Here is a 14266-nt window from a genome sequence, read left to right as displayed (position 1 = left end):
TAATGCAAATGCCCATACCTTAGCTAAGCTAGCTGTAAAAGGTTCAGAATCTGTTGAATGGCTGGGAAATATACCAGCACAAGTCATGTGTTTATTCTCTTTTCAGTAATGAAGTTTCTTTTCCTTCTCAAAAAAAAAAAAAAAAAATAGAGACACACACACACATATACATATAAATTCTCCATTGAAAATATTATCAAGGAACTCAAATTTATTCAGTTGTGTATTCAAAAAGTTATTGGAATCAAAATTGATTGAACTATTTCTGGTGCCATAGGTTTTTTTTTTTCCCATTTTTTTGATAACTTATATTTTCCAATCGCGTAATTAATATTCATAACTTTTAATACTGATACAGATTTAGCGTTAATGCAAGTCTTAATCATGCGAACAATTATTTTTTGTGAATTTTTCTATACAAGTTAAAAAGGACGGACCAATTATTATGTACCTAGGTGTAGGGAAAATGACAGCCACAAATCTTCATTAATATACAGTAATGCCATAACAGATAAAAATGGAAATTCAAATATTCCCATAGTATCATAAAGATGCGGTGGTCGGGATTTTTTTAAGAAAATTAAACAATAGAAACGAATATCAAATGAGGCAAATCCCCAATGTAATTATTCTTTTTTTAAATAACAGTGCACGAACAATTTTACAAAGTAATTTTTAGTTAATTTTATTACTTTTTTTATTTCACATTGTTTTTATCACAAATCTCATATTCTCATAAACTGATAGTTTAGGCGTTAAATAAACACTCAGCAACTGCTAGTTCGTAATTAGTCTGCGCATTTCCTGCACTATGACCTAAATCCCCAATCCTGAGTTATTCCGTTTTACGGGCAACTCCTCAGAAAATGCCCAACATTTTAATTTGCAAAGGTCGAGACTCTAGAGTGAGAAGTCACCTCTCGCAGTCATTGACCAAATTTTTAGAGGCATCAAACAGTTTATCACGTGGAAGCAAATTTTGATGACAATTATCTCTCAAGAAAATATTTCCCAAAAAATGTCAGGAAAGAAAAGTTTCAAAGGTACTCGCAACAAAAAAAACAGCAGTAATGATGATCTAATAATCGTACACTCCACGCATTTGCGAAGAGAAATTAGGTACTCTCCCCTTGCACATTATTTTGTCACCTATTCATGGGGAGGATTGCGAGCTGGATATCAGAGTGAAATTTCATGTATAATCTAACTACAAAAGTTTTCTGATATTTGGATGAAAACAAAACCATCCTCAGCAAAAGCAAATCTTAAGCTCGAACAAATAGTTCTCAATTATAAAGAATACTCTGACTTGAGACACTCAAGCGCCTTCAATTTTGTCACCTATGTTTATTAATCCCTATCAAGAAGTTCTCCTGGAATCCACAAAACCCAAAATAAAACAATTCTATTTGGTTGACCTACACCTTTGCAAGCTCAGCAGCAGCAGGGGCAGGAGCAACAGGAGCAACACCACCAGTGGTTGGCCTGAATATTCATATCAAATCATATAATCAGTCTATCTCAATAGCACAGGGATACCAAATTAATACAAAGTGAAAATTAATAATAAAAGGAAAGAACTTACAGTCCCACAAAAACTTTGAATGCATCATAGATTCCCCATTGAGCTCCAGTGAGTGTTCCAATCATGACAATACGGAGAGGAAGCCCACGGGTAAACAGACCCCACAAACCTAGCTTCTTCACAGCCTACAAAACCAGAAAATGGGTTTAAAACAAAGAATAGCCTTAGTGCAACAGTTTAGCTTTTATAATATCAAGTCAAGGTATAGCACTCACATCACCAACAGTTGCTCCTTTGGCATTGTTAAGGAAAGAGACAAGATTGTCAGCAGGATGCGACACAATAGCACAGAAAACACCAGCCACATAACCACCAGCAAAACTAATTCCAAGCTGCAGAGGTTTGCTGCACTGGTCCTTTGGTGTGGGAACTGCATGCTTGTAGATCATCTCAACAATGGTTTCAAAAGAAGCAAACTTCATCATAGTATCTGCAAGGAAAGGCATCTTTCTCTGTTAAAAACACTTTGCCCTCAGTAGCAACTATGGTGCAGGGTTTAGGAAAGCCCATATATTGAGAAAACAGTTAAATTCATGCCGATCAAGGTGAAAAGTAGCATCAATGTGAATTCTAAACTGAATGATGCAAAAAAGAATGGAAGAACAGTAGAAGGCTTTTCAACTATGGGAAGCAAATAAGGAAGCAAGAATATCAAACATCGGGTAAAATCCAAGACAGCAAAAGAAATAACTCAAAGGTAAGAGATCCTGAAATTAGAGAGAATGAACATGAACCAATGACCTCAGGTTGTGAAAAACAGTTAAATGCAGAAAGAAACACAAGTAGCATAATATGCATGTCAAAGCAAAGTGATTGTGGTAGTCCTTGTTCTCTGAAAACTCAACAAATAACTACGCCAATGATTCAAGCAATACTTACCGTGCTTAAAACGTTAAATTATGTCTTCAAAAGCACGAAAGTTAAATCAAGAAAAATGCAGTCACTCCATCAAAAAAAGTGTAAAAAACAGCAAGAACATGCAATGAAGAAGCAATCAAATTCCATACATCTAGGCATAAGGAAAAGCCATCAAAGAATAACTATATGACAAGAGCAATAATTTAGCAAAGTAAAACCACCAACTTACATGGAATCTGACGCCCCCAAAGAGGAACAATACCCTTGTACAAACTGCAATAATTCAAGAGAATAAGTTAGAGACAACATCTTCCTGCACACAATAACGTGTATTGCCAGGAAAACAAAGGAAAAGTATTAAATAACATACCCAAGAGCGCCCTCAGATTTAACAAACTTGGGAAGTCCATCACCCAAACCTCTGGCAAAACCAGGCTGAGTCTGAACACGGACCTTCACGGCCTCAAAGGGGCAAAGAGCAACATCAGCAATGAACTCAGCAGAAGCAGAGCCAGCAAGGTAGATTAAAGTCTTGTACTTAGCAGCATACTCTGGACCAGCAATGTCAGAGTAGTACTTCTTGAAGAACTCGTAGAATCCAAACTTGCAAGCACCTTGGGCGCTGTAACCAAGCAAGGTAGGTACCCATCCCCTGAAGAAGCCCCTGATTCCCTGTTCCTTGAGCAAAACTCCAAAACCAGATGATATGCTTTTATACTTAACAGGATCAATCTGAAATAAACAACAATCTCAATGTTAGTTTATATCCTCCTGCACATTATAATTAATAGGACACATAATTGTCCAGAGACATAATATGCAATAACCATAAAACCAAGAAATGAACACTGTTACATCAAACAGGAGCATAGGTACATGAGCTATGGCGTTAGATGTTTGTTCATTTCTTGGTTATACTAAGAAGCAAAGTATCAACTATGCAGAGGATTTTACAAAGCAGAAAAGAAACACTTCTACTATTAACATAATAAATATTTCAAAAAAAAAAAAAGAAGCAAAAAGTTGTAGATCCAACCATAAAAAAAATGATCATGATTGTAAAAGAAAATTGAAAAAAAAAAATCGCCGATCCAATCTAAGGAGAAGTTTAGCAAAACAAATCTATATAACACGTAAATACTGCAATTTACACAGATCTAATCTCAGACCAACTCTAAACACTAAAACGATCAAAATAAGGTCAAAACGACGTCAAAAGAGACAGATCTGTAATTGAAAGGACCTGCATATTGCACTTGACGAGGTCAAGAGGAGTGACGGCCGTGTGAGTGAGACCGCAGCTGAGGATCCCGCCGACGGTACAAGCGGCGTAGAATGCAGGGGAGTACATCTCTATCTTCCCTGGCTCGCTCGGTGCCGCAACAACGAAGCTCCTCCTCGCCGTGGATGGAGTAGCCGGCGACGTGGCGGCTGCTGCCGCTCCATTGAAAGCCGCCGTGGACGGGAAGGATGTTTGGGAGGAGTAGAGGTAGCTTGGTATCAGAGAGTTTTTCCTATAAGATTCTGTGAGGGCCATTTCGGAATTTTTGAAATTTGATTTTGAGAGTAAAAAGCTTGATTGAATTATAGAGAAAAAGAGCGAGACAGAGAGAATTCTTCTAATTTTCTCTTTCTCTTCTCCTCCTCCTGTCTCTCGCTTCCAATTTGTTAGAACCCGGGCAAAGCAATTCCGCTTTTATTGGACTGAATGAAAAACCCTCGCGTCATTTATAGGGATCCGCCACATATTCATTTGCCCCTGTGTTTTCAGTTTAATCACGATCTCGCCACCACCAATCCTTCAACTGTGGCTGGTCCTGCCTGTGTACAATTACCGAATTACCCTCCGAGTTGGTGTGCAGGACTTGATGTTGATTTATTTGATTTGGTCAATTCCGTCAACGTGCTTTAATTGTAAGCGCTTCTTACTTTTTCTTTCGAAATCGAATCAAACTACAAGTTCTCAATGGAAAATAATAATAATAATAATAAAAGTCAAACTGCAAGTTTATTCAAATAGAGACACGTAATCACGTAATGTTTGATTGACTGTGTTTTCTAATGTTACAATTAAAAGTTTTAAATACATATATTATGTTTGTATAGTAAATTTCAATATTAGGATTTGATTGTAAATATAATTCGGAACATACTTTTTGGAACATAACTCTAAAATTAGCACTAATAAAAATGAATTCTAATCCCGTTTGTTTGTCTGCGTGTCCCGTTTGATTTGAACATTACGTTTTGTGTATATTAAACCTTCAGTCACAAATTTTACTATACAAAATGCATATATAAATGAAATTATGAATCATGTGTCTCAGGTAAAGGAGAGAAAATATTTAACATGAAGGGCAATTTTACCGAAGAATCATTTTGAACAACCGATAGCCATGTGAGCACATTGCTGATGCCATGAATCTGGGTTGGAGGTTTTTACCGCTTACTTTGTAAGACAGGGCGGCCCAGCTAAGCACATTCGTCATGGTTGATTGGCATATTCGTCGACATATTTTGGGAACATCAACACGGTTATGCTGTTTCTCCTTTTTCAACTTGCACAACTTGCTAAATTACTGTTTTGATTATTTTTTAGGGTTAATTTTAGATTACTCCATCATAAATTTAATATTTTTCAATTACTTCTCTTATTTTTAAAAATTTTAAATTATTTTATTTTTGTTCTAAATATAAGAAAAAGTGGGTGTGAAATTGAATTTTTTTTTTCTGTTTTCCTAAAAGTTCTTAAGAATGAGGCCCTTATTACAATGATTTTGATTTTCGAAATTATTAAATATAATTCCCATATTTGTTACTGAAGCTACAAAATCAGTTGCATGAGAATTTCCGTCAACTGCTCGCTAATCTCAATCAATTGTTATCTTCGTTTCTTTTTCCTTTTTCATGGAATCAATTGTTATCTTCAATCCTTCAATCTTTCATGGCTTTTCCGGTCTATGCAGATCCAGTCTATCATTCAATTCATGATTGTTCATGTCACTATCTTTATTAGAATCTTCTAAACCAAATAAAGATGATAATTTCAGATTATATTAATCTGTTTAATGAAAGCATATTATATGTTACAAAAAAAAAAAGCATATTTATAATATTTTTATATAGGGCTGAGCCCAACACAACCACATTCTTGATCCAAATATAACTCAAAAGAAAAGGCCGGTCAATGATAACGGCTCGGATAGGATACCATTGGACTTTGACTTGAAAACGTAAAAATGAAAATATTTGCGCATGCTGCATCTGGATTTATAAAATTACAAGTCCTACGTTCTTCTAGAAAAAATTTGCAATTAATAATAATACATCATTAGAAAATTAAGGCAAATGAGCAGCAGCAAATCAAGCACTGCATAACCGAAAAATCAAAACAATAAATACACAATCCATTTGAGTTTGAGAAGGTACATCCTTTTATAAGAAATGGGAATCGTGAACATCTCTTCCCCAATTAAGGCATTCAATATTCTTAACGTGTTGATTTGGTCTAGGCCTTGATTACATTATGAAGGCCAAGAGATTCTTCTCATTTTCCGTTCGTGAAGAGACCACCGGCTCAATGGACAACATCTCGTCTTCTTCTTGCTCATGGAGTCCAGATAAACTTGACAGCCCTCTCCAGTCTCTATGGCTTCGGACAACTCTCTCAGGTCAGTTTTCTTTCTCTTTCTGTTGTACGCATGCATATCATGATACGATCACAATTAATAATATGCAATTAAATGAAGATAATGGATGATAGAAATTAAAAGTCCATAAATTCAAAGGCAATGTATTGGAGTATTAGTTTAATTTACTTAAGAAAACATCAAGTTTATATATATATATATATATATATAAACATTTTCCCAGGTGAGAAGAGAGAGTTGATAAAACAGATACAGGGACCATGTATATGCTAGCATTGAGGTCTTAGGTTCAGTGGAGAGGGTTCTTTAATGAAGTATGCTGGACTTTTGAATCTTGATTATGCTTTTGTATGTATTTTTCATATATTTTACAGAGTCAGAAAAGAAGATGAAGGCCATGATGACCCTTTTGGAAGAAGGGGAAGTCATGTCAGTTGAAACAGATGATATCCGTAACAGAAGGAAACCAGAGCTCATAAAAATGCTAGAAGATTTCAACAGATCTTACCGTGCTCTAGCAGAACAATGTGACAAGCTGAGGTCCAAATCACATCATTTGCTTCATTCAGGATCTTCTTCTACATCCTCTTCCTCCAGAAAAATGGGGCACCCAAGCAACAACCAAAAAAGAACTGTAGGAGGCTTTGATGACCCTAAATTCGAGGCATCTGATACTCAGTCTGAATCTGCTGTTGAAGTTCCTGATGTTGAATGTAATAGTGCTAATTCTCACTTTGAATACCTGAACAGACTAGCAGATGAATTGATGTCAAGTGAACCATGCAAGATGACTATGAATAAAGAAACTGAAATCATAGATGACAAAAAGGAAATAGAAATCACAGAATTTCCCAACAAAGAAGAGATGAAGATGAATGGCTCTGAAGGCCAGGCTACAATTGGAGAGTTTGAAACAGGTGGTCCTGGGCGGAAGAATACATGGCATGAGCTAAAATTTCAACTTACAAAACTAATGGAGGAGAGTCTGCGGCAGCAAGCCGAGCTGTTAAAGAGGAATGATGAAAAGAGAAAAATCATCGATAAACTCAGGGCACACATAGAATGCTTAAGAAATCAGAACAGAGCCCTCCAGAGTGATCTCAGATTCTCGAAAGTTGAGGTGAAAAGCAATCAGACTTCACGATTAAGTGGACTAAGCTTCAATAAGTTCTTCAAAGTTGGTTGTTCATGATTCGTTCAAATTTTGGTGAACAAAGCACAGTGTCAATTCATTATCCACTTTACAGAATTGGACATGGGCTTATGCAATTTCGAAGGATCCGTTCTAAACAAATTCTTCGAAGGTTGGTCAACATGATAATCTATATCAACTATCAATTGAGACAATATCTTTCCTTACTCCTTTATAACAACGTACATTGCAGTCAATGATAATCATATATTGCAATAACGCAGGCGCTCATGCAAATTTCACTTTGGGCTCACAGCTCCCAGTTTACTGTATACACTTGACAGATTGCTTGCTTCTCTCATTGCCCCTGATGTCTACACTTTATCATATAGTAAGAACTGCATCATAAGTACCATTTAGCCTCAGCTTAAACTCAAAAAGTTATACAATAGCTGAACCCTTTTGTACATATTCGCGCTTCACAGTGAATTCAGTATGGATTTCTTGAAAAACAATACCTTCTTTCAGAGCTGTGATTTACTACAATTTTACGCTTAACATTTACATAAAGTTCACTTCAATCATAGAAATGTCACCAATAATCTCCACATGAGCACAGACCATCCTTGAAATAATGAAATCTCTTAGAATCTCTAACCACAATTTCACGATCAACAACCTTCGAGATCAATCTGATTACCGTATGACAGTCACCACATACCCTCAGATTCTTAATGATCCGAATTGTACTTCCAGGAACCGAGTTCATAATTGCGAAAGCAACAGCCAGCTTTTCACTATGTATTCGCAACGTCATTTCCTTCTCTTCCTGATCGACATCATGAATTACTGATGTCATATCGGTTACATAGCCAACTTCTTGCAACTTCACATTTAGTTCCTCCAAATACTCATAGATCTTCTCATGTTGAGGATGTTCTTTATCTCCAACCAAGAATGCATGAACCTTACCTCTCAGTTCAACTAAACTGAATCCAGGTGTTTTAGCTAGTCTACGATTCTTCATAAGTGATCTCGTCCTCTCAACGTCTTCCCATCTTCCAGCATTGGCATATATGTTAGAGAGTAACACATGGTACCCACAATTATTTGGCTCTAATTCAAACAATTTCTTTGCAGCAATCTCCCCGAGGTCTAAATTCTTATGAATCCTACAAGCCCCCAGAAGTGAACCCCAGACTACAAAATCAGGTTTCACCTTCATCCCTTCAATTAAGTTATAAGCCTCCTTGAGTTTACCAGCTCGCCCAAGAAGATCAACCATACAGCCATAATGCTCAACCCCAGGTTCTATATTAAACTCATGACTCATAGTATTAAACCAGTGCCAACCTTCTTGTACAAGACCAGCATGGCTGCAAGCAGATAGAACCGACACAAAAGTAATATAATTTGGTCTTACACCAGCTTTTATCATCTTATAAAATAGATCCAGAGCTTCTCTGGCACGACAATGCATTCCATAACCAGCAATCATAGCAGTCCATGACCTGACATTCTTTTCCTTCATCTGATTAAATGCCTTCCTTGCTAGATCCACTTGCCCGCATTTGCAATACATGTCAATAATAGAAGTGCCCACAATCACACTCTCCTCCAAATCCATCTTTATAACCTACATAAACCAAATAAATAAATTAAGCATTATCCACAGATGAATAATCACCCTTAACGGGAAAAGGAAGCTCAAGTACCTGATCATGTATACACTTGCCCAAACGCAAGACTCCTAAATGTGCAATGGCTAACAAAACAGCAGACAATGTAACAGCATTGCATTTAACATCAGTACTCTTTACCATTTGATCGAAAACATCCAGAGCCTCAGCAGCCAATCCATTTTGTGCATAAATAGCAATAATTGAATTCCAAGTAACTGCGTCCTTCTCAATCATTCCATCAAACACTTTCCTAGACACATCCACGTGGCCACCCCTTGCATATGCATCTATCAAAGTATTGCCAACACCCACTTCACTATCAAATCCTCTCTTTATAACAAACCCATGAGCACCTTCAGTCACTCCATTAACTGTAACACGAGAACAAGCTGATAAAACAGAAGCAATAGCAACTGAATCAACAAAAACATTGTCACTGTTTTCACTTGCCCCTCCACATTCACTCTCCTCAAGTAAGAACTCCTTAAAAAGCAATAAAGCTTCGCGGGCATTGTCGTTTTGGACATACCCAGTAAGCATCGACGTCCACGAAACAATATTTCTAATTCTCTGTGGAATTTCATCGAATAGTTTTCTAGCATCGCTTAACTCGCCGCATTTCGAGTACATATCGATAAGAGCTGACGAGACGAAGACGTCTCGGTGAAAGCCGAAGATGAAAGCTTGTTGGTGGGCTTGTTTGCCCGAGTGAAGGTCGTGCAAAGCAGAGCAAGATTTGATAGCACACGGGAAAGTTGAGCGGGTTGGCGTAAGAGAGAGCTTGCGCATTGAAGAAAATGCGCGAAGGGCTTCCACTGAGTCGCCGCCTCGAGCCAAATCGGCAATGACCGAGTTCCAAGAAAAGACATTGTTCTTGTCTACGTACTTGTTGAACAACGTTGTTAGATTTGTGTTTGTTGAGTGCTTGTCGACGTTAGAGACTACGCTTGAAACGGAACTAGACTTCGAAAGCTTCATTTGTTCTTCTTTTGGGATTTATTATGTTGGGTAATAACATATATAAAAATATATTTCTGTAATATTTATTAAACCTTTATTTTTATTTTTTTTAATGATAGAAATATTACAATATAAACTATTACTAAATTATTAATGTGGGAAAATTTTCCCTTGGCTTGAAAATATTGCACCCTTGAAGATTTCAGCAAACAGTATCGCTTTACGTAATATTAAGTAAATATTGATAGTAATAAATAAAAATATACACGTGTCAAAAGATCTTTCAAAATTAAGTTATGCTCCGTGGAGTCTGAAGGCATCAAGGCTTAATAATAATATTCATCGGACGGAGGGCATGAAGCAACATCAGCCCTCTTGCGAAGTATATAATATGGTTTTAAAACGGCATGGGTTATTTGGTACAACTGAGTGCGTAATCAACAGAGAGCTAAAATCATAACAAACACAGTACAAATTCTCACAGCAATAATTGCAAGGCCACCATCAGACTTAGCGGCACAGGAGGAACTCTTTCCGATAAACTCGCCCGAGCTAGGAGCCGGTGCAAATGCCTCTGAATTTTGGGAAGTCGGAGAAGGGAAGAATGATGACATATCTGGAGCATTCACGTACGGCAAAATAGCAGGAGAAGCCGAGATTACGGGCTCACTGATTGAACATAGGAAATGCAGATTAAGAAAGAAGATGACAGTGAGGAGAATAGCAGATGACCCGGAGACAGTAGAAGCCATTGGTGATTTTATCAGGTGGAGCCAGAGGGATAAATATAGTGAATTTTTGAAAGAAAAGGTATGGGGTATGTCTTGTCTGTTGCGTATCACGGGATGGACAGTGGCACTTTTAATTTGCGCTGATGTGCGCATGTTTATTACCTCTTTGTCTTGCTTGATTTGTCTCGTGTTGTCAAAAGATGAAAAGATGCTTTTCTACGTGACTGCTGTGAGATGAAGTGTACTGTACCCTATACTACAAGTGGCAATGCATCTACATAATGCTGCACAGGATGTCTCCTTTTCACATGCTGAAGGCTTTGGTTTTTTAACCAAAGAGCGAAGACGCCTCTCCTTTTTTGTTTTCTTACACTCTTTCCGTGTGAACCATGCTACCTGTAAAAAGTTCAGCCACATAAGAAGCATGTGTAGTTTCATTCATGTAGTGCTCCTGTCACATTCTCACTTCATCACCTTCCACTAATCCATTCTCTGTGTACAAGAGATTCAGAAAGATAAAAGAGGCAAAATTACATGGTACTCCAAAATGAACTTGTCTCTCTCTGGTCCCTATTCCTCTAGCCTAGTTTCATGAAGTTAATTATATAAACTAATTGAAGAATAACAAGAGTGAGCATCAGGTCACTTGACATTTAGTACTTTGCACTCTGCAGCTCATGCTCGAAGTTTAATCAAAATATAACAGGCATGCCTTAAACAGCTCCATTTGAATTGTACAGATCATAAAGAAATACAAGCTTGTCAGCTTTCTTGAATTGAAAAACATGATTTTCAAATAAAGGAAATGCATAATGTTTCACTCGATTATAAAAACTGTGGTGAATGCTACAAATCAAAAGAATTATGCATACAAAGATCCGACTGCCAAATGAAGTTTCTTTCTCTCTTTGGAGTCGGTAAGTCTGTAAATAAATATATCAAAAACTACAAGAAGTTGCCGAGGCATCACCGATTCATCTGATAAAAATGCACTGCAGCATGAGTATAATCTACAAGACAAAATTACGACGTCCTCTAGTGAATAACAAGTAGTTCATTCTTCAACAAGGGTACTGCACAGAAGGATGCGAGGACTCTATAATTAGAGAAGCCTCAGATGTGCAGTGTCATTTAACCTTTTTATCTGCCAACCTGTTCTCCATGAATGCTGTAATACCGTCACTGAAGAATCTTCTATGCAGATCTTATGTGCCATTACTGGACTGCAGCCTAGAAGGCCCGTTAACAGACACTTAATAGGCACTGCATGAGTAAAAACACCAACACATGAGGTCATAATATTCATAGAAGAAGATGAGCTTCTGACACTTAGATCGTGGAGGTCACTCTGAGGGTTTGAATCCCGAGGAGACATCTCATCTTCAACCTCGTGATCACCAGTAGTTGTCACAAACTGTAACCGACTTTTACCAGACTTCTTCCTCGTGAGACCTTGTCGATGCCTGTGCAGTAAGTCCCAGTGGGGTGCAGGGAGAGAAGACCCATCCCGGTCATGAACCGAGTTAGTTAGAGAATGAGAATTGTGCAAGAACCCTTGGCTCTCATTCTGATGATGTGCAGAAAAATCTGCTCTCAATTTATCGGCAAGTCCCAGGACAGTATCATTCAAGAATTGAACCATCCGAAATTCTACTTGCCTGAGTGATTCTCCTGATGGTGGAGCAAAATCAGGCTGGTATCTTTCAATTAAGCTCAAAAGTTCAGGCGTGTATATTTCTGATCTGAGGCATCCCTCCCAATGACCCAGACTCATCTCCAAAAGTGCATCCAATGATTGTATCTGCTCCTCTGCAAAATTCATTTCCTGCATGATTTCATCATATAAAGATTTGTAAATCAACCATTCAACTATCATTCCATATTAATTTATTTTCACAATCGATTCTACTTCCAATTCAAATAATTGTTACATTCAAACCAAGACCAACTAATCACAGATTAGAACATACTACATCTTAATGTGCCCATTCATTACCAATACTTTCAGTTTGTCTAAGACTACTTTCGTTGAATTTCAGCATGGTTCTTCGTGCGAAAGAGCTTTTCTATAAAGCATATATCAAGTGATTCTCCAAAAACAAATACTTATCAAGTGCTTGTCCACAATGCAGCTCACGTGTTCGCCCATACTGTAAACATGAAAGCAAATTTCCTAGTTATTTGAAAGTGCTTTCAATGTCAGGCTTCTCAAAGTCGAGGACCAGCCCCGGAGCTCCTTGACAGAGGAGCATTTCCGTGACTCGTGACTCTATGGCCTAATGAGCCCTTTCCCAAAAACAATTTCATCATATATAGGCTTAATCAACTAAAAGAACAAATTAAATGAAACCCAGAAACACGGATCAATTCTCTAAAATGCACCATAAGCATAACCAGAACAGAAGCTAATTCAGTCAAAAGTACCTGACAAACAGATAGCGCCATGGATCTAGCCCGATCCAACGGCGAAGAATAAACGGCATTAAACCTAACCCCTTGAGAATGCAACAAAACAGCCAATGCCCTAGCTTGCCTCTTCCCATTAGCCGTCAGTTTCGCCACGTGGCATCTCCCACCGACCAAATCCGGTCTCAAATTCAACTCACACTCCCCGTGACTGACCAAAAACACCTCCGTCACATTCCGATCCTCGTCCGCCAACGAACCCCGCGACAGAACTGAGGCGGGTGGAGTCAGAGGAGGCGCCAAGACATTGTACGGGTCCCACACCTTGATCGACGGCCCCAGCCGCGGAGTTCCCAGGGAGGAGAGCTGGGGGGACAAGGGAGATGCGGACGCGTGGCAGGGCAACATTTCGGGTTCCTGTTCTAGAACTTTCTTCACTAATTGATTGTCTAGTAATTCGGTAGTGTTATGATTGTCATTGTCGTCTTCTTCCTCTTCGTCTTCTTCTTCTTCGCTATCTTCGTCAAGTACTTGGACGGACTGATTGGATCCCATTTTCTTTTATTGTGAATTTTGTACGAACTGGAGAGATCTTACATGGGGATGTGGTTTGAATTTTGGGATGCAATGATTGATTGTTCCTGAAAGTACAACAAGGAGAGTGTGTTGTGTCTGAGAGAGAAAAAGAGAAAGGGAGGTGAGTTTTTAAGACAATAAGTGAGATCTGTGAAGGGGTGTTTCTTTCCCTGAGTTTTTCTCCCGTTGAGTTGGGGAAAGAATCTATCAGAATTTGCTGCAAATCGAATTGATATTGGGGAATGTCCTGTGTTACCGAGAGAGGTGCGATGCCAACATGTGGTACAACTGGATTTACAAAAGTAGAACTAAAGATGGCCAATGGGCTGGGCGGCACGTGGCACGTGGCACGGCACGGGCACGGCACGTGTTCGTACGGTACGGGCACGGCACGTGTTCGTACGGTACGGTACGAGCACGTTTCGGTGAGGCACGAGTCATGGCACGACACGCACGTGGGCCGTGGCAGGCTTAGAATTTTAGGCACGCGAGCTTTAAAGCACGGCACGATAAGAGATGGACCAAAGCACGGCACGCGAAAAAGCACGTAATAACCACGGTTCATTAGTGGGCTAGCACGCGGCCCGTGAGCCATTAATAACACGTGGGCCAAAATATATTTAAGTAAATTTTTTTAACAAAAAGTAAATATAAAATGTTATGAAATTAAAGTACAATATCTTGAA

At 38.4% G+C, this 14266-nt stretch overlaps 5 protein-coding genes across 10 annotated transcripts; 1 reads left to right on the top strand and 4 right to left on the bottom strand.

Moving 5' to 3' along the window:
• Positions 1-1265: 1265 nt before the first annotated feature.
• LOC102618869 (mitochondrial phosphate carrier protein 3, mitochondrial) lies at positions 1266-4154 on the bottom strand. Its single transcript, XM_015527287.3, has 6 exons — positions 3687-4154; positions 2814-3175; positions 2673-2716; positions 1801-2015; positions 1586-1710; positions 1266-1485 (listed from the first exon to the last, which is right to left on the bottom strand). Exons 1-6 carry the CDS (start codon positions 3978-3980, stop codon positions 1419-1421), a joined length of 1107 nt encoding a protein of 368 aa, XP_015382773.3. The 5' UTR covers positions 3981-4154; the 3' UTR covers positions 1266-1418.
• A 1603-nt stretch (positions 4155-5757) lies between these two features.
• On the bottom strand, positions 5758-10308 carry LOC102619167 (pentatricopeptide repeat-containing protein At3g26782, mitochondrial). 5 transcript variants are annotated; one of them, XM_052434628.1, is made up of 4 exons: positions 8941-10308; positions 7060-8861; positions 6602-6844; positions 5758-6133 (listed from the first exon to the last, which is right to left on the bottom strand). In XM_052434628.1, the coding sequence occupies exons 1-2, from the start codon at positions 9883-9885 to the stop codon at positions 7818-7820; spliced, it is 1989 nt and encodes a 662-aa protein (XP_052290588.1). In that variant the 5' UTR covers positions 9886-10308; the 3' UTR covers positions 5758-6133; positions 6602-6844; positions 7060-7817. The 5 variants fall into 5 exon arrangements, with proteins under 5 accessions (XP_052290588.1, XP_052290589.1, XP_006468878.1 ...); XM_052434629.1 differs by having other exon boundaries at positions 6602-6835; XM_006468815.4 differs by having other exon boundaries at positions 7472-8861.
• LOC112497160 (protein NETWORKED 3A-like) lies at positions 5970-7582 on the top strand. 2 transcript variants are annotated; one of them, XR_008052237.1, is made up of 3 exons: positions 5970-6114; positions 6468-7397; positions 7510-7582. XR_008052237.1 is itself a non-coding variant. In XM_025094698.2 (2 exons), the coding sequence occupies exons 1-2, from the start codon at positions 5970-5972 to the stop codon at positions 7283-7285; spliced, it is 963 nt and encodes a 320-aa protein (XP_024950466.1). In that variant the 3' UTR covers positions 7286-7482. The 2 variants fall into 2 exon arrangements, 1 of the variants encoding a protein (XP_024950466.1); XM_025094698.2 differs by lacking the exon at positions 7510-7582 and having other exon boundaries at positions 6468-7482.
• On the bottom strand, positions 10305-10619 carry LOC102619451 (uncharacterized). The gene has a single exon (XM_015527230.1). The coding sequence runs from the start codon at positions 10617-10619 to the stop codon at positions 10305-10307; it is 315 nt and encodes a 104-aa protein (XP_015382716.1).
• Positions 10620-11342: 723 nt separating this feature from the next.
• On the bottom strand, positions 11343-13854 carry LOC102619763 (uncharacterized). The gene is made up of 2 exons (XM_006468817.4): positions 13023-13854; positions 11343-12423 (listed from the first exon to the last, which is right to left on the bottom strand). The coding sequence occupies exons 1-2, from the start codon at positions 13557-13559 to the stop codon at positions 11701-11703; spliced, it is 1260 nt and encodes a 419-aa protein (XP_006468880.1). The 5' UTR covers positions 13560-13854; the 3' UTR covers positions 11343-11700.
• Positions 13855-14266: the final 412 nt, after the last annotated feature.

This window comes from Citrus sinensis, chromosome 2, assembly GCF_022201045.2.
Source record: "Citrus sinensis cultivar Valencia sweet orange chromosome 2, DVS_A1.0, whole genome shotgun sequence".
Taxonomy (NCBI): domain Eukaryota; kingdom Viridiplantae; phylum Streptophyta; class Magnoliopsida; order Sapindales; family Rutaceae; genus Citrus; species Citrus sinensis.
Note: the sequence above shows the minus strand (reverse complement) of the source record. Positions and strands in the feature narration are given on the sequence as shown.